The sequence below is a fragment of the Anopheles ziemanni genome, chromosome 2 (genome assembly GCF_943734765.1).
Source record: "Anopheles ziemanni chromosome 2, idAnoZiCoDA_A2_x.2, whole genome shotgun sequence".
Taxonomy (NCBI): Eukaryota; Metazoa; Arthropoda; class Insecta; order Diptera; family Culicidae; genus Anopheles; species Anopheles ziemanni.
In genome coordinates this window covers 30,187,328-30,210,055 of record NC_080705.1, presented here as the reverse complement: position 1 = coordinate 30,210,055, position 22,728 = coordinate 30,187,328, and the positions used below count along the sequence as shown (strand labels likewise).

Genomic DNA, 22,728 nt, shown 5'->3' with positions numbered 1-22,728 from the left:
TAATGAGGTATTGAAAATGGGGTGTGGAGACGCAATGCGCACGCAGTGGACAGTTACCGTGGCCTTTATCGTTCTTCTTCTATACAATTACACTCATCTTAAATTTAGACACGACTCCTTACGGCTAGTGCAAACATAATAACGCTAAAGCACGGACACACCACGGCGTAACGGGGATGCCTTTGGGAGACTAACATTAAGCATAAGGTTTCTTGGGTTTTGACGATTGGTGATATATAGTAAAGCTCATTGGTGGTAAAACCTGTTTCAGTGGAGGCATCGGCCGTCTTAAACTCCTTTCGCGATTTCTCTTCTCCGCCCTTTTAGATTTAGATCACTAACCGGTGGATGTGGTTGGTATCGAACACAAAGTCGCCCCCGTTCGTGGCACTTCGGTTGATCGCGATAATGCTGCTGCTTCCGTTTTTGGTTTTACGCGTAAGCTGTCGCTTGGGCTGGAAGAAAGGACGTTTGTTAAAGGACTTCTCAGTTGCGAGTTAGCTCCTTTGGCCACAATCCTTACCTGCCCATTCTTGTTGATCATCTTGCCCTGCTCGATAAGTCGCTGCGGCACCAGCCAAAGACTGTCCGTCATCGTGATGAGCACGTTCGTCAGATGGCAGCACTGGGCGGCCATACGCACCTGCGCCCCGATGTCGTTCTTGTCCGGCGGATGGACAAACCTTTTGGGCGAGAAAGACTTATCAGTAAGCGGATACGGTCGGTCATATAAATGCGTCGTGCTTACCGTGGCGGGAAGAACGACGGCGCGATGATGGTGGCCACGTTCTGCTGGGACATCTTGTTGCACTCCTGCAGGTCCACGACTCGGCGGAAGAAGTTGAGCAGCTCCCGCAGTGTGTTACGGTTTTCGTGCGGCAGCAGCTGGCAGAGCACCGTCAGCGCCTTGTACTGGTCGTGTGGAGGTAGAACTGATGGAAGATCGAGTAACGGGCGTTAGAACATGAATGCTCATCGTCCAAGGAAACAAGGGCCGCTCGCTTACCGTTCGTTTGATAGAAAAGGTGTACCAGATCGTTGGCCAGCAGTGGTTGTGGTAGTTCCCGTAGCCATCGTTTCAACAGTGCGCTGAGATCGTGTACACCGGCCTTTTTGATGAGCGGTTCTATCTTTTCCGGCTTGCAGTAGAAACTGTGCTCGATCTCATTGTAGAGAGCTTCGGTCTTGAAATGGAAAGGATGGTTCAATTAATATGAGTATACTTTATGGATTCCCCTCTGGCTCGCGTCTGAGACTACAAGCTAGTTATGAGAATAAAAATTCAGTAACGTGAGTCAATTAGGAATGAGTGAGTTGGAGTAGGGACTGATTTGTTTAATTCATTTAGAATGAATAGACTTAGTGAGAACGATTTGTCGCAGTCAGCGTGAATTGTCTCATTGAATGTTATATGAATCAGTGAGATTGATTTGACTCACGCAGCATGATTTGGTTCCCTCAGAGTGATTTCGCTCACAAAGTATGATTCAAAATCACTCTGAGGGGCAAATCAGGCAGAGTGAGTCAAATCATTCTCACTAAGTCAAATAATTCTCACCAACTCAATTCATTCTCACTGAGTCAAATCCTTACGCTCTGAGCCAATTCATAAATGAGCTTAAATAAGTCATTTTTGTGAATTGAATCAATGCACTCGTTGCGAAGACTTGACTCACTCACTCACTCTGACTCAGTTTACACTTCACCACTACACCAACCTTCTGCTTGTGTCCGGGAACACGCAGGATGCCTTCCTCCTTGGCGCCGCGCACCGACAGCTCCGCCAGGATGGCCTGCAGTATCAGCGGCACCAGCGTGGTGTCTTCGCCCGTGATCTGCTGGTCACGGCGCACGAGCGCATTCAGCGACACGCCGAACACGTTGCCCTCCTCCTTGCGCTTCCGCTTGAACGGTTTCCGCTTGTCGAGCGACACGTGATGCTTGTCGAACAGGGATGCCAGCTCGAGCCAGAGCAGCGGCTGGAGGCGCTTCTGTTCGCCCTCCGAGATGAGGTCGATGTCGACGCAGGGTTCGCGCGACGCCGCCGACAGCGGCTGCCACTGGTCCGCGGCCGACGGGGTCGTCTGCTTGATCATGCTCTCGAAGCTGACCGGTTCGTACGACGAGCGAAGTGGCGAGTTCTCCACTGAGCTGAGCAGACTGTTGCGCGGCGGCGAGCTCGGGGGGCTCTGCTCCGACGACGAGTTGCCCGAATCGTCGTTGTCCCGCCGGACCGACGGGCTGCCGTTGTAGAGGTTCGTGTGGCTCCGTGTGCCAGAGATGTGTTGGCCTGCGTGCGGACTGTGCGAAGGAGGAGATGGAGGATGGGGATGAGCATGAGCGAGTTTGGGATGAAGAAGGTTGAGGCGAACACTTACCCGATGGTGCAGGATGGGTCCGACCCCGACCGGATCCTCGGTATGTGAATCGTACCTAGTCTTTGGAAGTTGAGCAGCTCGATACCCTCTGTAAGTGAATGGGAAATTTCGAATGAAAAATCGTACACCACACTCTCTTCCTCTCTTTCTCTCTACCTACCATTGTGAATCGGAATGTCGCACCGGATGTGGGAGCCCCGGAAGAGCTCGGCCGAACCGCGCAGGGGTGCACTGGGCGTACGTCGCAGGTGCTGCTTGCCACGGATGGGCGTCGGCCGGACAACGCCGTTGCCATCGAACACGGACACAAAGCTCGGTATGTGATGGTGATGGTGGCCGTTGTTCACCGATCCGTGCCACGCGTCATCGCCGGCCAGCGAGTCGAGTGAGTCCGGTGTCGCGCTGCGCGACCGTGTCCCCGTGCTGGACGAGTCCTGGTCCCGGAACACGTCCCGAATGTCCGGCTTCTTCGTCGAGCGGTTGCGCGTTCGGCCCCGCACGGTTCGATTGAGCGCCTTCACGCGCTGCTTGACCGCTTCCGCGTGCATGCTTGACAGGCCGGAGATGACCGGAGCTAGTTCCGTTGCCGATAGCTCGCGACCCTGGAGAAGAACAAATGTTTGTTTAGTTTGAAAGCATGCCTAAAGTGTTGGATTTTGCAATGTCACTGAATGCATGGTAAACTTTGATTGATTGCATAGGATGAAGAAGAGATGCTTGAAGGCTGCTTAACCCTTGAAGGACAAGATATGTTTTAATAGAAATTTAATGATTTTCAGTCATTCATAACATCATTCCAGCTACCTAATTAGTGTGGCAAAGACTTTGTTGATGTTTGCTTATGCCAAGGAATTTAAAAAAAATCACCTTTTGACAATCACCTATTTCCGCTCCTTTACCCATTTCTGTTCTCAAATTTTATTCCTTGCTGATAACAAATATAAACATCTGTTCTGTTTCTGTTATTCGTTTTCTAACAGATAATCGAAAAATAATCTTTCTGAATCTCAAAAACCAAAAACTCATAACAAAAAACATTTCGTACTGGCTTGGTTGATCGATGTCGACACAAGCATGAAAAATCGATGAGTGATGGAATTCAATATTATTTTCTAACACCACATGGTTCAATGGTACCGCTGATTATTGACCACAAGTCAAAACATTTATCTTCACTGAATCACGAAACAAAGCTCTATTTCTATTCCACCGTATAGACAGATTATTTTAGAACCCGATCGTAAACCTGTTTTACTAATTAGTTCTTCTTTATTAGCGTTCGAACAGATTACGTTCGGCATCGATTTGCAGATGAACATAAATTGCCGTATGACTGGAGACTAATTAATAACCAACCGAAAGCCGACCCGTGCGACCTCTGCGGGATTAAAACGCCGAACCGCGCATGGGGTCGCGTTCCTTTTTGTTTTCTGACGTTTCCAGACGCAGGCACTACGAAGTCAAGGGCAAATGTGCGAATATCGTGTAGGAGGAAGTGGGCAAATAATAACTTACGACACTTCTCTTCCCGAAAATGTCGAAGAATCGAATCGGGGGCTAAGACTCGTTCGACCTCGGTTGGCCGTTATGGGAAGCTAAAACGGAAGACGATACGAAAAGAAGAGCAGACCTTGGTAGCAGACTAGTACCTTGGTAGATCTTGCTGGTCGGCTCAACAACAACGAAGCCACCAGCCAAGCTCGAGCGAGGAGCGTGTGATGAACCAATAATTGTTAATATCGTTTCCTTCCACCATAGGTCCCTCTCTGATGTGATTCTGGCACGAAGTTCTTAATCACCTGAGCAAACAATCGGAAAGCGAGATGATTGAAGTTGATGGCAACCCGATCCTGCGTCAAAAGGATCACGGCACACACGCACACAGACACACACACGCACACGGGAAGCAGTCTTGAATTGAAACTAAACGAACGTACTAAGCATAGCCTGTGCGTATCTGTCAAGATCAAAGCAGCTTGAGGTTGCTTCCACCTTGCTCCTTGGCGGACTTCGCCAGAGCCTACCGTGATCGAACGCACAGCGGGATCTGGCGCGTCACAATAACTCGTTTACCGGTGTTTTAAATAGCGTGGACCCAACGTCCGGCAGGAAATTAAACATTTCCTCCGACACCCTCGGCTCGTACGAACCCGTTGTATCGATCTTGCAGGTGTAGTGCCTGCCCGAGGAGAACCACCAGCAGTCTCAGTTGCGCGAAAGAATGTAATGAACACAGCTCCCTCGGGCGGTGGCGTCTTTGTTTTATCCTCTTGTTTGTTGGTTTTTTTGTCTTATTCGCTATCGTCTTTATCGTCCAAATCTCAATCATGTAATCAATCAACGCAGCCATTTCCAATTTTACTCCGGAGGAGAACCTCGCACGGGGCTGCGTTCTGGTTCGGGATGCTGGCGCTTCCCCTTCGGGTTTGGAAAGACGCATGGTCGGCGAATCGAATAATTAAATGTTTGTTCAATCGCAACAACGCTAACGAAACTGCTGCGGGGAAGCTGTTGCTGTTGTGTCAGAAGTTGATTGATACGTGACGTCAGAACCAACGGTTTCATTGGAGCGTTTAGGACGACTTGCGCACATTTGCGCGCAATTTAATTTGATAATATCTGCTTCCACATGTCTGTTTGATTTTTTACTTCGCTAATTAAGTCAGCCTTAGTTTTGTTCACTGCGTCACATTTATGGCGCATTTTGCTCGAGATCAATTAAATGTGAATGGTTCTATGGATGATGTTTTGAAGGACATACATTTTTGTGTATGAAAGTCAAACTTACCTCCTCGAATGCTTTGGTTAGTTGTGGAAATCCAGCCGAATTGAGCCATTCCGCTTCAAGTTCTCCATCTGCGAAGGAAACAAACACAAACGAGAGACAAATAAGATCAGTATATTATATCTTCCATACTGCCGCTTGTTAAGAGCAACCAAGACTATATTCTTCGCCCCCCGGGTAATTACACCACCCTTTTGCCGTACCCTTTGGCCGACCTTGTGTCGGGTGGCAGAAGCCTACGGAAACCTTCCGGAAGAAGCGCTGCTCGAGCCGTCTCGCGGATGGGTGTTAATTTTCGTACCTCTCCTGTTCCTCCGGACAAAACCTCTATGCCCGGGGGATGTCTTTTCTTCGAACCGAACGATTGGGGTCGCCAGTTTGTCCATGTGTTTTGTAATACGTTTTATTTTCCGTGGTGCATTCAGGGTGCAGTAAACGTGCAGGCAATTAGTCAAGCAAAAGCTCAAAGCTCCGGCAGTTCGTAGCTCCACACACAGGAGAGTGTGGAATATTTTTCCCGCAGGGTACACAAAACAACACGCGGAAGTTTCTCATTAGTCAACAGACGTATCGCAAACGTGTCTATATAAAAAGCAACCCCGAGCCTGCCGGTATCTACCTTCCATCCATCTGGTCTGGGCATCATAGTTCGATGATGAGATTATATGTGCTTCCTGTTTACGAATCGACCCACTCAGTCCGACTGCATCGGCAGCCGAAAGTTGTCTGGAGGTGGAACGCATCGTTACAGAGGAAAATAAAATAGGCATTGTGAACCTCCACACAACCTGTGTCCTACAGAGGAACGTCTCGGTCACAAGTTTTATTTTTTAGAGGGACAAGGCGTACTATACCACTACCACACTGCACTTGTGCTCGCATTTGTCCGCAAAAGGTCGCCCTACCAAGTCGCCCACCGCAAACGAAAGCGCGAGTTGACCGCGAAAGTTCTAGGTCATGCGCCGAAACGAAAGCTACTACTCCGTCATGAGGTCCTCCAATTCTTGCGCCAAGACGAAGGTTCCGAATTACGAGCCAATGACAGAAAAAACTCCTTCTCTCTCCCGGTCGGTGAAGGAAACACAAAAAATAAACAAATGAAATATAGAAAAAAACAACAACACGAAATAACGTTAGTTACAAACGGTGGCCAGCTTATGTAACAAACTCTAACCGGCAAGGTTTGTTTGCAAGCAGCTCCCCACCTTAAAAAATGGGCCTGTGAGTTTTGGGGTGTTTAAGTGAATTCGTGTTTCGTTAAGAGTGTTAAAGCTGGTCACGTGGTTTGCCAGAGTGTTTTATGTTTGTCTTTTTTGATAGTCCCAGACAGTGATAGCACGAATAGATGATAAATAAACAGAAGCCAGTTCGGTAATCATTTGGTGGGTTTGTAATATTAAAGGGAGAATAGTTCATGGTAAAAACAAATGCTTGCCCCATTCACACACATTTCACATTTTTTGTTGTGATGCAGAATAACTGATTTTATCAGGATCTGAAATTTGTTTGTTTATACAAAATCAGAGACATATTAATTTCCATTTTCCTATCATTTTTCAGAGTTTTTCAGCAATGCGGAAGTCTATCCTATTCTTCGTCATTATCATTTTTATCTTCGGGTGCTCTTTATACGATCTGCTCACCACATTGGACCGGCGCATTAATTAATCTGCTTTCATTTCATGCAAACAAATCATCTACGTGTGACGCGAAAGAAGTGATCAAAATAATCCATATTTAACTCGCCATCTCAAAACCTTCGCAAACTCCGTCTGAAACTCGAGACAGACTCAACAAAAACAACGTGCACCTGGGATCCTTCCTTCCTCTACCCATTTTCCACCTTTCGCGACAATTTTCACGACGGTTTTGGACTCACGCCCTCCGCCCCGCCGTTCCACTAACCCATTAAAAAAGGAAAGGGGTTTCGCGCGGGCATAAATTAATAATTAATTAATCCACAACGCGCGAAACACAAAATCGGAGTGTGGCACTCGAAAGTGGAGTTCGTTTCTTTCCCTTCGACAACCTCGCTAGACCGTTGGAGAGTTTTATTAGTTTGGAAAATGAGTGTGCTTTAGTTAGTCTACTTGCATTAACGATGTCGAGCAGTTGGCGGAATTACGCTGAACAGTGATTAGCTCTGTTTTATGTTTCGGTTTCTTTCACCGTCATCAGTAATTTTAATTTTTCCCTTGTGTCGTCGCGCCTGTATGATCATCTTTTTTTTGCTTCTTTCTTTATTTTTATGTTCGTATGGCTTTTCCGTGGCAAACTTTTTTCCCTAAACCACCCATCGTTTGCCCAATTTTCTCTACAGATAGTTAACTCCCATGCTTTGTTGAGGGGGGGTGTGTTTTAATTTTTTCTCTTTAAAAGATGCAATTTCATTGCTAATTAATAAAGATGCAGACAAAACCACGATCCGGTGGGAGCACGAACACGCGTGCCCTGTCAAAACAGTGGACACAACAAAGGGCTTGGAAGAAAAATCACCCACCCGTTGGTGACGTTCCCCAATGCTTCTTCGGGGCTTCCGGGCGGAGTGAAACTTGGCAAAATCTGCGCCATTTGGGGGCGAGGGGGCGCGATCTTTCACGCAGAATATGCGCTAAGGTTTTAACCTGTGGCTGGTGGAAGAAAGCGGAAGAAATCGTAATCTTTTTTGATGAGTTTAAAGACCTCCGCGGGACGACGGCGATGGAGCCGAAGCTTGGTGGGGTGCTTGGTTTGGGTTAATTTTATTTTTGCCACGGTTTGTCTTGCCCCCTCGCGCTTTATTTACCTCCCCCGACACGACGAACCGCGATGCGTGATGATACCGAAATGTTTATTTTACGCTTGCTACACGAACGAAACGAGCTGCAATCGTTATCGCGGTGTGTGTTTATAGGCTGGCAAACATGAGACGCTAGGGCTAGGAGTATATTTTAACAAAATTTATCGCTCACAAGAAAAGGGGGGATTACGTAAATAAGGGTGCTTTCTCTTTCGACGAGTAAATGTTTAAGAATTTTGTACCAAATATTAGGAATGAATTATTTGACCGCTGATTAATGTTTGCATTTGAATAACTTCATGTTTGTTTCCATTCCATCATCGTTTTGTTCAATATTTAAAATCAGATCTTAAGCAAAGCTTCATTTAAAAAAATATGTTTTTTGCTTTTCCAATTAAAAAAGAATACCCTTAGTAACTGTACTACCCTGGTTTTTCTCGTTTACATTTTCGGCCCACATACGGTATGTGTGCTAAATTCGTGGGTGGTTTCGCGAAAACTGTACCAAAAACTTCATCAATTCCGGTACAGTTAGTCGGTGGGATGAAGATAGGTTTTTTTTTTCATTATTAGGCCAATATCCAACAAACCTTCTTCAATTCTTCGAGTCAATTTAATCCAACAATTGCGTACCATTTCCGCACGCGGTGCTTTGGAAGTGAGGTCTCATTTTGCCAACCAACCATCATCATCATCATCATCATCATCCTCACCCGGAACAGTATGGACGCTTCCCGGCGGATTTGATTTTCCTTCTCCGACGCAACGGGAACGAATAACAGAGCATTGGGCCGGTGGAATTGTGGGACTGATTTCCCGTCCTATATACATACATGGACACACACACACACGTACACGCATAGGTGCAAACACTCCACTCCTGAATACGGAACATAAAGCAGTGATGAAAACCAACATAGGTGCGTTCCTACGCATAGAACATGCGAGCGAGGTCGGCCCATTAATGATTTGCATTTGTCGAAAACACCCAGTCCCACCCCCCATCCCTCGCGGGCTTCGGAGTGCGTCAAAAAATGGAGTCTCTTTCCCGTACGTGGTTTCAATAACAATTGCATCGATCTTGATTTGTGAAATCGACCCTCCTCGATGGTCGCACCCCTGGGTTCCGTTGCGTTGTAGTAACGTTGGGGTTTTATATTTTAAGCAAGACTCCCCCACCCACCCATCGAACTACCCCCTTGCCGCCTCCCTTTCTTTCGATGGCGTCGGTTTCGCGAAATTGGTCGATTTGAAAACGCACTAAAATTGCGTTCGCTCCGGAGGCGGATGGGTTTGCTTGCTGGTGGGATGAATCGGCCCGGGGATTCTTTAGCAAGGAGGTGGTGAAACGTACACCAACGTACGCGACCTCGAGGCCCGGTTATTTGGTATAATTAGGTGAGACAGAGCGCCAACCAGCGATCAAGGAATGGCCAAGTCCAGTTGAAAATTGTGCGTTCAGTTGGTTCGAAGTGGGTTCGAATCGAAGCCACTACCAAACCCTTGGCGTTCGCAAAATACACGAAATATACTCAAAAACTATTGCTCAAAATATTAAATGATACGATCAAGTTATTTTTCGTGTTGCGACTTTTTTTATTTCATTTGAATACCTTAAAGTTAAAGGTGTGCAATAAATTTTATTGCCACGTTATTGGTCACGTTGGAGGTTAATTTTTTAAAATGGCACCTTTAGCTCGCTTCTGCACCGACGCCTACGAAACATCAAACCCAACCGTAGGAGTTCGATTACCATTTCGCGCCCATCCAAGTGTTGGGGTTAAGTACGTCGTTTTATTTCGGGGACCTCGTCCATCGGCGTCCAACGGTCGTAATCACCTCGACCTTAATCGCCCGCGTGGGACCGTGAGCCTGAGGGGTGAGACACACATGCACAAGTACGCAAAAACGTCCACACAACGCCCGCAAGGTCACGCGCGACATCGAGCCGGTGGCATTTTACATTCGATCGAGGTTAGGTTCCATCTTGTATCGATTGCAATCATAATCAATTCGCGAGAGTTGGCAACAATGGCATAGAAGTATCGGACGCGTGGAGACGAATGTTTGTGCTGCATCTTGTGTATGCAACTCGTGGTGGCATTCCATTCGCCAGTCAGTCATCAGCAAGTCAACAATTGACCGATAAAATAAATAATTACGACACACCAGCCACTCGGCGGTATGATGTGTGGTGTGTGTGTCCGTCATCTGATGTACTTCTCCATGATCATGTTTTTCTTCTCCTCCGAACTTTTTGGAAGTGTCACGAATGGGGTAAGGGAGGTGAAGTAGTTTACCCCGAGTCATCCTGCGACTCACAAGGAAAGGGTTGGTTCCTACCCATTTCTTTTACTTTTGTAGTCTGTTCTCCTGCTAATGACATGAGCCATCGAAGGCGGAGGGTTTCAATTGAATCGGGATCCAATCCAATCTGCGAAAACCTCCCCAGGCGCCGAAAGTCGTACGGCAACAACTCTGAAATTCTGATAATGTGGTCCCCAAATCTTTGCTTGTTGTTTCGCCAATCGTAACCAATGCAATGTTGCAACATGACATTGTGCCTTCGATGCTCGAGCTCTCGGACGACCCATTTTTAAATTACGGAACGGGGGTTGGGGACTAATTATCGACTTTATGGGACGCCCGTCCATCCTTGTGATCGTTCGAAATTATCACAACTGCTTCATTACGAGGACGGGCGGACGAAAAAGGGATTGCATGGACCCGCTTCCTTGGCCGTGGTGGTAACTGGTCGCCCCGGGGATGGTCAATCGAAATTGCATTGCCATTTACCAAATTGCAGACCGTCGTCTGCAGATGCGTATTATCGTTTTTCGCATTTCACTTCGTACCGTTATGTGCTGGATGTGTTGCAAGAGAAATAATTTATACAGTCCTTACTTAATTTTATTTTTAAGGCAACGAAACTGATTGTGTACATTGTGTTGAAGAATATTCAACTTAATATTTAAGACAGGCAGTCTTTTTATAAATACAGAATGCAAGCATAAGAAGGACCGTACCACATTTGCAAAATACCACTTCTACCTTTTTGACTAATTTCGATATAAATATGTTTGTCTTACAATTTCTTTTTTCAAGGTTTTTTCAAAAATTACATGGAATAATTCATCGAATTTCTGTGATCAAACAAAATACCTTTTTTACGCTAGTTATACAATGCTCGCGCTACATTTATGTTTATAACTACAACTTTTCTTAATTAAACAACAGTCATTTACACTTACTTGTGCTTTTCCAAATTATATTTTAGTTTGATCGAGCTTTACTTTTTTAACACTAGAACTACCGGCCCAGTCATTTTGACTGGTCAGGTACTTTTTCAATCACATTTATTTCTTAAGGTTGAACAATTCTACCAAATGTTAATGCGTGACTTTCACACATCCAATGGAATCTTTATTTTTAATGTATAACAAAAATAAAATTTTCTTTTTAATATTGAACATAAATCGCGGTAGCTCTAGTGTTAATTTCTCTGCAATTTCTTGTTTAGTGCTAAACAAGGTTTATATATTTTTTACTTTTCATTTCATTCGATAAAACTTGAAAGGGAATGCAGAAATTGATGCAAACAACATTTGTACCATTTGTAATGCCATCCCTAACGTTCGAAATCATAATCGCAGTGGTGTTAAACACGCGAAAATGCGGAAATACTAAAACAAGGAATAATAAAAGCAGGCACAGTATCGTCTTGAGCCGTTACGATTAGAAACAACCCGGGCATGTTTTATTTTCTGCTCAGCCCTTCACGTGTTTCCAATCGCAAACTCCCATCCAGTCGGGCTAACCAATCCACCGAGTTAACCGTTGCGAATCAAAAACAAATACATCATGTCACATTCGTTTCCAATTGCCGATAAACACACCGTCGGGCATCGCCGCATGGTTTATTTAGCCCGCCTTAGCCTCGCAGGCGAAAGGGCTTCGGAGTGCCAGATTGGCATATTTATGCTTCGGCACGTAGCCTCTGGTGGTGGTTCAGTTGAATCGAAGGCGGAGGGGAGTGAGGGGGGAAGGATTACAGGGCGGGTTTGCGTACCGAGAGACGCTTAATTTATTTTCCTGCGCGCGCTGCCCAAGTGCTACTCGCGGACTCCCAATACAATGTCGCACGAAATGCAACACCCGGGGCGGGATAAGAAATAACAAAAACAAAACAGCCTCGCTCAGCGCAGCAAAGGGCGTACGACGAGCACTCTGTGTGTGTTGGTGTCTGTTTTACTTTAGTTATCGCCATGTGTTAAGTTTTGTTTCGCATTTGCTCGACAAAGTGCGCGACAACCGTCGTCCACCGCCGTCTTCAGGCGACCACATTACGGGCTGCAATTGTTTGCAGGAGCATAAAATGAGGCTCTAAACATATTGCACTTAGCGGGCGACACATACTACCTCGGCAGGAACAGACGACGATCGTTCGTGCATGCAAAAAAGGGGTTCATTCGGTGCGTGCCGGGTCTAATGGTAGCCGGAACCCGGACGGCTTGGCTGGAATGTGCTACTTTGTCGGTCGGTCTCTGTGTTCACATCCTCATTCCTCCGGTTGGTTCCAGGTCGCCACCGCATGAAAGCATTTCTCGAGGGACTCCATTAGAAAAGGAAGTTAGTTCCTACTCTCAAATGGTATTCGCTATTTACAATTGTGTATTTGTGAGGTATTTCCCTCTGCAGATATGAAATATATTACCATCATTAGTTTGCCAAATTATAGTAAGCCCTGCTTTGATACTCTGTAGGAATTTTTATTTAAAGATCAACTCCTTCAGCAACCTCAGTTAGAATGGAATTTAGTTTATCGAAGAACACTTTCAAGGGAATTATTGTCTTAGGCTATTAATTCGCTAGGCACTGACCATCCGGAAGCAAAAATTTACATTGTTGAATTATGCATCTTTAATAGACTTTAAATAAAATGTCTACTTTAATTTTGCCATTACAGAATCCACGGGATGCGTACCGTAATCATAAAAATTATTGTTCGGTACCTACTCATCCATTGCACAATAAAATGATCGAAGGTTCAGATAACAAACACACCCCTTGGTTACCGAAATCGCCAAGATTGCGCACGTCCACGACGCGTTATGCGTCCCAAGCCCGACAACCGAGGGACGCCAGCCCGAAAGAGGTTATGAAACATGGTCACGTTTAATGGACAGCCATGGTCCAACCGGGTAGTATACGGCATAAGAATTAGAATTTATTGCAGATGGTCCCACCCGGAGGACGCCGGTACCGGAGGATAGGTCAAGCCAACGACGCCGGCACGAACGAAGCCGCTGCAGTCGAGTCGCGTCACCATCCGTAACGAGTTGACATTTGGCAGGCGCAAATTAACTCCCACAAAGTGTGTGTGTGTAAATAATATTTTACGCTGTCCAGGCACGTTGGACAGGGTGTTGAAAGGGCCATTTGAAAATTCTCCTCCAAATCTGCGCAGAGGTTTCTTTTCGACCCGATGATCATTATGGATACATTCTTCTGTGGCAAGCAGCTTGGCTGAATACTAATAATTCGGCACCACGAAACGAAGGCGGGTTGTCTTCTTCTGTATGTCGACGATTTGGAACGAATTTGGACACCTTTCTTGAGTGCGGCAAAATAAAAACATATTTCACCGAACGAAATGCAAACGATTACGCAATCCACAATTCACGAAATTCGAGTCCACTTCGCGTAGTGTACATCCGTTGCGGTGGGCGCAAAACTGAGCTGGCACATTCTTTTGCGAACCTTTCACGACGAACCACAACCAACTCGGCAAGAATGCTGCCACAAAACGGCTCAACCCTTCATTGCGAGTTGGAGAAGGTAAACTGCACATCATAACTCAATTGTTGTGCGCCACCTCAAGTCAACAGCTGCCCTACAAGAAGCGAAAATTGATGCTGCTGCCAAAATTGTTGCGACCACGATCCGGCGGGAACGGATGCGTACGCGCTGGAGTGTGGAGATCGTGTCCCTAGGCGGATAGGGGGTGTAGAGAAAAGCACTTGCGTAACAATTAATAAGCACAATCGAAGCCGGCGAACGGGAAGCCAGCCAGTACTTTTTTTCCCCCCGCCATGGGAAGCTCACGTCACGAAACACGAAAGACTTCGTCGGTCGTCAAGCGACGAACCGCGGGCGACGACCGGATGACCTCTTCCGTCGAGACGGGCGGTCTCCGGAAAATCACTCATCGATAAAAACAATGCAAAATCGCAATTCGAACATTATGCTTCGGTGCCTGCGCCGCTTTTCCCTTCCCTCGCTGCGCCTCCGACACCCTTCAGTGAACACGACAACGATTTTAATGAACATACATATGTACTTGCGTTTAATTAGCTGCTCGATTTTATTTTGTTTTGCCTTTTTTTTCCCCTCACTGCCCTGCGCTTCCATACGGAGAACAATCGATCTATCGATCGCTATCTTAAAGCACCAACGGCTTCAACGAACCCTCGTTCCCGTCGTTCGCGACCGGAAAACACTCTTCCACCATCCCAAGTCTCAGAGAGGAGGGTCTTGGCGTAAGAAGACGATTTTGTAATACGTCGGTTCGGTTAACCCCTGGTCACAGCTTTGCGCAACCGCATGCGCTTGCGTTTTTTCCCATGGGAGAGATAGGAGCTGTCATGGGCTGTCACCGCAGACGCAAGACCTTGCGGTTTCTGTACTAAAAAATCAAACGAGTTTGATTCTTGCCGCAGACTCTGGCGTTTTTATATGTCAACTGTAAATATTGTTCCTAGTAGACTTTAATGAGATTGTATGCTCATATAAGTGGTATATTCAAACATAAAAGTATTATTTTTGGCAAAAAGCTGTGCTCGTTTGACAGATCAAAAACGCAACCGCATGCGGTTGCGGAAAGCTGTGACCACAGGTTTAGCGATCGCAGCCATGCAGAACGCAGCGGAAGGCCCACTTTTCTTCTACCCGTCGCGATGACGCGATCATGTTGGCAAGCGTGAACCCGACCTCCCCGACAATTGTTTGACATGACTGACTGTGAGTGTGTGTGTATATGTGTCCTACAAATGGACAATTTAGCAAAAAAAAAAAAAACAAAAAATCGACCCCTCATTCGATCAATTGCCAATTGAGGACGGGGGTCAGTAGTGAGGGTTAAGTATGGGATTCCTTGCGCTTAAATTAGCGAACGATTAGTTACCGACCGGTGTTCGGTGGTCCGTTAACAACGTTAACTACAGGGTAGTAATGGAAGAGGAAAAATGAGAGACAAATCGTTCAACGTGTAGTATAATTTACCCACCGACCGTCTTAAGCAGACAGACGGATGATGGAGTCATATGAGTGGAAGAGTTTATTTATTCCTCGCCCGAACGGACAAGCTGCTTACCTTCTGCTAGGGGAGTATTTACTTAAAATTTTAGTCGATTCGAAAAACCACCGACATCGGTCCGGCAAACAAAAGGTGTGGTCCGCGGACCTGTCCTCCTCGCTCGTGTTCGAGGATGTTCTCCAGCGTGGCGTAGAGATTTGGGGGTTGCTTTTTCTGTACGCTTCTCGAGGAGTCTGCTTTTTGCGCCCTCGGATACGGCGAGCGTCGATACGGGAAGGCGGAGAAAAGTGTCAAGAAAGGGAGGTGAAATATACACCGAGGGATCCCACAGTCCCAGAGACCGCGTGATTGCGTCATACCGCCGCGTCGCCGATCTCGTCGGGGCGATGGGGCTTAATATTTGATCACGATAGTCACCAGCCCGGTTCGTTCGTTCATTCGCCCCGAAACGCGGGTTCGGTACACGCCGGAGGGTATTAGTATCGATTGCGGTCGCATATCGAACCGAGACCGAGGGTGGCGCATGTCGCAAAAGGGGATGACACACGCCGAAACATGTGCGCCTCGGCGCAGCCACCGAATCGATGAGGATGAAGATGATGATGTAATGATCGGCTCTGGATACAGCGTTTAACCGTTTGCAGCTGCATCGTCCACTAGCCACCGCTTAACAGCTTCGCTGGCCCAGTGGCGATGACCTCGTTCAATCACGACGGTGCCCACCCGCAGTCACCTTCCCCGGTGGGGGGGAGGAGGGGGAAGTCGAAAACCCTTGGCCGGTCGGTGCTTCTTAATCTGAAGAAGATCCTTCGGCTCAAGCCGGCCCCGCGCGCTTTCATGCTTCTGCAAGCACATAATTCGCACAAGTTTTTCATACCCCGTTTTTTTTTAGGCTCGTTGTGTCCTGCATACCGCTTAGCTGGCGTGAAAATGGCGGCGCCTTTTATGAGCTGCTAAACCGGTGCCTGCGTACCATAAATTGATCGCCTGAAGTTATGCCAGTTTATAACGATCGGTTGACCATGAAGGTTTCGGTGCCAAGCGATGAGATGCCACTGAACTTTCGATCAACTTTCGTTTCGGATGAGTCCGATCGGTGTCGAAATGCGTCTCGCTGTTCGTATCTATACGATCTTTACAATGCTAGAATCCAAGGTTAGAGAAAAACTTATTCACTAGTTTTTGGAAAACATAAATCTTTCTCATAAACCTTGGAAAAAAAATCAATGGGTTTGTATTTTGTGTTTATCAAAATAGAAATGACGATAAAACTTTGGCATTTGTTTTTGAAAATTGCTCTATGGTTATAACATTCCATGAATTCTATGTTAATTTTAACATTGTTTATCTTTCTATATAAGAAAGAAAAGAAGAGAAGTCTGTTTGGGCCTGAAACCTGTTGCAGAAATATTTTTGTATTCGAAAGGGTTGTTTAGGGAACAATGAAAAAAATCTTTAATCTTTGTATTTAAACAAATAACACGTTATCAACCAATAGAAATATGCACCCGGCAATGTGAACTAATAAGTGTTTTCCAAATATATCCAATGGTAATGAACAAATTAAAATTGTGCAACAAAAAAACGAGTGTTCATTTGAAATTAAAACCAATTTGTATGGTCCTTGTTTTATCAATGGTACTTTTTTTTTGGTTTGTAAATTTTATTTAAAAATCATTTTTCCATGCTATTTCAATAACGCGTGGCAAGGAGTTGTTCTAGTAAAGCGGTTTTGATGGGTTCTGGAGAATTTTATTGTTATTTTAGTGTTTTATGATAATAAACGATCGAATCGAACCGTATAGTTTGAAGAATTTGTGTTCAATGTACTTCGAAGACTTGTGTTCTTCGTTTAGGGTTGCATATTTCCTCATTTTCCTACTGTATGTTTTAAGCATTTAAAATTCATAATGGAGTAAAGAAACATGTTTACAAAAATATTGCCTAGTTGGATTCATTAAAGGCACACTCAAGTCAACATTACGAAAGCGTACTGATAGAGTCAGTATTCACGATCTTTCGTAAACAATATCATCGAGCCACCGTTTCTTATTATCCACTTTCTTCACACTTGACATTTCTTCAATATTTATGAAAAACTATCTGCTTGCGTTTCCTCGCTAAATGTCGTCGATATCAATTTCAATAACTCCCAACGACCTCCAACGGTTAGCGTTCGTTAGGAAATGAGTTGTCGGCAAACGCTTCCAAAATCATAACCTTCGTGGACGATCAACTCTCGCGTAGCCGAAATTGGCTTCGCCCAACAATTCGCCGGGGAGCAAAAGAGTTTTTCCGCTCGTAACGCCTGCAGCAGTTTCTTTGTTTGTTTAATCTTCACCGAAAATTGCCTACCTCAGCCACGGAATGGCGGCGGTGTTGGTGCACAATTGGTGCACTTTCACGATTGTGCGCCGCATTAGCGACTGGAGCTGCACTCTACCAGCCGATGGCACTTACTGAACTGTCTTACTGAGCGCGGGTGCAGGTGGTGCAAAGATTAGCGGATTCCGCGAAGGTGCATCGGGGCACCATTATTTTTTTTACTGCACTGCACTGCACTGCACCCCTGGTCAAACGGATAAACGCCGGCAATTGCATTGCTTTACGGGAAAGGAGGCGGCAAAGAGTGGCGATTTTAAGCACGGCGAAGGAAAGCAGCGGGGAAATAAAATAAAATAGACAAACTGCGTTGGCAGACACACAGTTGCATTGTAAACGAGTGCAATTGCACACCCAACGGGCGGGTGGTTATCATGGGTGTGTGTGTTGTTGGCAAAAAGTGCACGCGGTCGGAATTTCTAACGACGCTGCACATTTGTTTCTACTGCAGTTGCAGTTTCATACGCCAGCTCTCTTTCTCGGATGCATTTCATCGAGTGGATGATTTATAAAAATTACCAGCGGCGCCAATTACCATTTTGGCTGCCGGGCTTTCGGTCAGCCATTTTCCTCCGGTACCCGGCAGGGGAAATTATGCCCCTGTCCTTTTCCCTAACGGTTTCGGGCCGTGCAAGGGACCGTTTAGCCGGTCACGAACAGGGGCCCTAATTTTATCTCCGATTGCATTACATCATCGTTGAGAAAAAAAAACACATTAGCCAGGCTAAGAGGAAAAATTAACGTACACTTTCCTCTAATTTGATAAGTGAGCTGTGTGAGCCCTTTTCCACCTGGTAAGGGCTTATTTATCTCAAAGAACGGATGGTAAAGTTGGAAAAGAGAAATGTACCACCACGACATAAGGCGTCTAAAAATAATATGTGTCTTTCGCTTACGTCGCATCGCAAACAGTTCCCAGCTGCCACGGAGCGGCACCCGTTATCTAATCCCACGTGGTCGTCGTTATTGCATTTATTGTTTCGCCAACGTACCTCCCCAATCTTATCGATGACGTGCAGGGGGGGTTTAAGATTCCCCTGTGACCTAGATAAGATTGATTGCGATTTACTGTTGTTTTACTCTTCTTTAGCTCGACGAACAAATAAAGCAAAAATCGCACACAAACAATAACGTGGTACACGTTAGATATCAGTTTTCGCTTTCGGACCAATAAAAGCCAAAAGTTCGATCACCCGATTGCTGGCCGCTGTTTCGCACTTTATCTCGGGAACAGTTCGCTTTTGTCTCGAGATGGATGGCAACTGAAGAAGCCAATTTCAAGGCGTTGAGGAAGAAAACGGTCGGCCCGTGAAATATAACGCCACCTGTTGTCCCTGCCTCGCAAGGACGCGAATCTCGACTGTTGATAGCCGTTATCGAGCGCGTTCAAATATCCCGATCGAATCGTTAACGGGCCGTGCAGTTGAAAGCCCGTGTTCAAATAGGGCACGCTCAAACAACGCAACAAATTGCATTCGATTAGTATCGGAGCGCAAACAGCGCAATCGCACAACATCTGCTGCTGTTGTTGACAAGCATAAGGAAATGCAGGTTGATATGTGGGTGGAGAAGAGGCTAGGTGGAAATGAATGTCCGGTGGAGTAAACTGAACGGTCTGTTAAAGTGCCTGAAGGACGCGAACTACGCGTAACATGTTTCAAGTGTGATCGTTTTATACGAGCAAATATTATATTTGAAAACACTCGTAATTGTTGCATGGCGGTCGAATAGATAAGAAAGATAATTTATCAGTCAAAGGGCTAATAGCAGAATAAATTTGATCCCAATTTCCAACATCCATCCGTTCCATTTCCAGGGAAGTAAATTTATTTCCATACTGCATTTTGATGAAATTGAGAATGCATAGGCTTTAAATTTGTCTATTTTTCGTGTATAGCATTAGAACCGTATTCTCCAAAATTGTCAGAAAAATGTCAGTTTTCGTTTTGATAAGGAAAAACTTGACTCGTTTTTTCTCGACACGTAAGAATTATTCTCAATAATAGAATTATTTCGTTTGAGGAAATGATTTTTTCCGGTTGCTTGCCTTTGCCAGAACTTGTTTCCCACTTTTTCTTCGCTAACGTACTTACCGGCATAGTGAGCTATCGGTTCGATCGGTGCCTGCAGCTTGTACTCGGACAGATACTCGTCCAGATCGTCCACGTCCTGGTGTTGATCCTTGTGATGATGATGCTGGTATGTGCCGGTCGGTCCCATCATCATCATCGGCGTCGTCGCTGTTGATGAGGTCGCTGGCGAGGGCGGTGTTGACGGTTGACCGCCGCCACTGATGCGTGATAACATGTTGATTGGGCTTTCGTTTCGCTTCACTCGGCACTTTTCACTCCACTCGACTCCACTTCACTTCACCCGCGCTAATTTTGCACTGCACTGTTGCCGCAGAGAATGCAACGCTGACTTACAACATTGGTGCAGCGCGGGGTTTTCCGACCTGAACTGACACAAAAGCGACAGCACCCTCACACGGGAGTGCCGGAGTTGCGCCTTCAAAATCGTGAACTATTACAACTGCTTCCGGTGGATTTACTTTCCTTTTATCGGCAGCTAAAAATAGAATTAAATTAAGACAAACAATCAATTCGGGTGATCTTAGGTGGAAAACACTTTCCGGGGTTTTGACGCACTGCAAACAATGATCACGAAACGCACAAGGAGGGAGCACACGGAATCAAGCAGCCAGTAAAACCCCTCCCCCCCCTCCACGATATCAGTGAGCTGCACATTTCTATCCATTTGTGTTTTTGTCTTCTCACCAAGATTTCATAATATCATAATGACCCAACTCTCTTGGGTAAGCCAGATAAATTTTCACCGTCCGCATTTCTGGTCGACTGTGTGTGCGTTTGCCTTTTGCCTTCTATTGATTTCACTTCACTTCCTGTTCCGGAGATTCGTGGTCCCCCACGGCAGCAACCGAGCCGGCGGATACTGGCTACCGATCGGAGGAAATGACCCACGCTTTGGGTTTGGAAAACTAGACGCCACTAGCGACTACTGCGTCCGTCGCGCGGGGTAGGGCCGGGACGCGGTATGACCGAGGGGCTCGTGATGATGGTGATTTGTCGGAAATGGTCGTATTGCTGCTAATTGCCACCGGCAAAGCGTGGCTTCGCCGTGCGGCCTTTCGGGGCGTGCGATCGTCGTTGGGAGTGGATTTAATTATAAAACAAATCTCTTCTCACACCGATCGATGGGCCCGGGATGCGGTAATCTGTAGAAATGGGAAGGAGAAAGAGAATATGAGATAATTTATTAAATTTCATTTGTTTCAAGGGAAAAGGTTATTGCTAGGACAGATTTGATGATATCAATAAAAGCAATTGACCAATTCTTTGAATTTTAAAATAGTTTTGTGATGTTTTAAAATATGAAGTTTATAGTGCAACTCTTAAAAGGCATAAAAATATCAACAATATGACTAACAAAGGGAAAATTAAGCAGAATCTATTCAAACAATCAAAGATAGTTAACAAAACATTTGTATAAATCTTCAACAATTAAAAACAATTTCATTGGTGACTCAAAAGAAGCAAAAAACATGTTTTCCAAATCGAACAGCCCTTAAGCTCAGCACACCCTCAAGCGACATTCCAGGCAGCTTAAACCACCTACAAAAACTTACGGCGGAGAAAACATGTAAGAAATCTGTTCACCCACTTCGGATGATGGATAGAACTAAGCCCCATGTTAGGGACCAGCGACACATTCTATGCCCGGCGTCATCAATCATTCTGTACCGTTCTGGGTTCTATTTTGTACCACAACCTCTAAGGAAGTGGCACAACAAGCCGTTGGTTGAACGTTCGTCGACTGGTTTTTTTTGGGGAAAGAGATCTGGAACACCACGGGCAGCTCATGCCGAGCGCCTTTCGGAACAAATGATAATTATACCCGGCTCGAGAAACATTTCACTCGTCGTGACTCTGTGATTAAACAACATGCGCGGCTTGCGGTGGTACTCCTGATCTCTCTTCAACAAATTTTGGGAGTGGTTGAATTGGAGGATCCGTGGATAAAAGACGGATCAACACTTGACCACTTGCAATTACATAACATGGCCAAGGGGGAGGGCATTCTACGAATGCGAGCATCTTGAACGTTCATCTTGCGTCATGCGAGGTGTCACTGGCTTGGCGAAATCATGCGAGATCATCACCACAAGCAGGTTGGGAATCGCTTCAAGAGGTTATCACTCGGGAAGGGCATAAATGCGACGGAGAGATCGTTTTCTTCATGATGATCGTTATAGCATTTGCTTTTCTGATATAACACTAGCAAATATTTTTAATCTCCTAATCCACATACAATAAGCTGAGGAGAATAAGATGGTTTTGCTTTAGATAAGTGAAGAAACAAATTAAACTGTGTTACAACAAAACTCTTCTGTAATGCCAGTAATTGTGATTTAATTCTTGACGCAAATACTGACGCTGCAATCCTACAATCCCATTTAGTCGGGCAGCGAAAATAAGCGCTTCGGCTACAGGAAAGGAGCTTTGAAGCACGATCATTCTCAGCCTCCCCAGCGGGCATCACGGAAAAGTTTTATCGCAACCGAACATATCCTTCGCTCGCATGATTCAGCAGGTGAACAAAAATAAAAAAGGTACAATTTTGTGGAAGAAAGACATTAACGAGTACGTTCGAGCCTCTCACGTATGTCGCGCGATTCGTTTCACGCCACACACCGTCCTGGTATGCGATTAAAGTGAATTTACTGATCACCGATCTTCAAGGGGGTCCTGTTTTATTCTCCGAGGTTGCGCGAGGATCGCGAAATAAAATCCAACAGTCGGCAACACCAACGGAAGAAGAAGCTCGACCCGACACGACAGCGGGAATAAATACATTTACGTGTCAATTCGTCCCAAAAGGGCCAGTGCGGAGGGGTTTATCCCCGGGACTTTGCCTTCTTCACGAGATTTCTGAGCCGTCAACGAAGCAGCAAACGTTTGTTTTTATTTATTTTTTCCCCTTTGTCCACTTTGTACCTTTAACATCCAAACTCCCGCCTGGAGTGTTCTGCGTGAAGAATTCAATTAAACGTACCTCCAAGAAGCCAACC

The 22,728-nt window shown here is 45.7% G+C and overlaps 1 protein-coding gene across 1 annotated transcript; it reads right to left on the bottom strand.

Annotated features, from left to right (window-relative positions):
• Positions 1–116: 116 nt before the first annotated feature.
• LOC131288595 (rho GTPase-activating protein conundrum) lies at positions 117–19,960 on the bottom strand. The gene is made up of 9 exons (XM_058317746.1): positions 19,733–19,960; positions 5,167–5,234; positions 2,539–2,980; positions 2,379–2,466; positions 1,719–2,301; positions 1,007–1,184; positions 749–932; positions 524–683; positions 117–455 (listed from the first exon to the last, which is right to left on the bottom strand). The coding sequence occupies exons 1-9, from the start codon at positions 19,944–19,946 to the stop codon at positions 330–332; spliced, it is 2,043 nt and encodes a 680-aa protein (XP_058173729.1). The 5' UTR covers positions 19,947–19,960; the 3' UTR covers positions 117–329.
• Positions 19,961–22,728: the final 2,768 nt, after the last annotated feature.

What these genes read in the sequence shown, in the direction of transcription:
- LOC131288595 (XM_058317746.1), bottom strand. Translation starts at nt 19,946, where the DNA reads ATGTTATCACGCATCAGTGGCGGCGGTCAACCGTCAACACCGCCCTCG. An exon ending in TAACCAAAGCATTCGAGGAG is followed by an intron (nt 2,981 to 5,166) that starts GTAAGTTTGACT and finishes GTTCTTCTCCAG; the next exon opens with GGTCGCGAGCTATCGGCAAC. An exon ending in CCTTTTCTATCAAACGAACG is followed by an intron (nt 933 to 1,006) that starts GTAAGCGAGCGG and finishes ATCTTCCATCAG; the next exon opens with TTCTACCTCCACACGACCAG.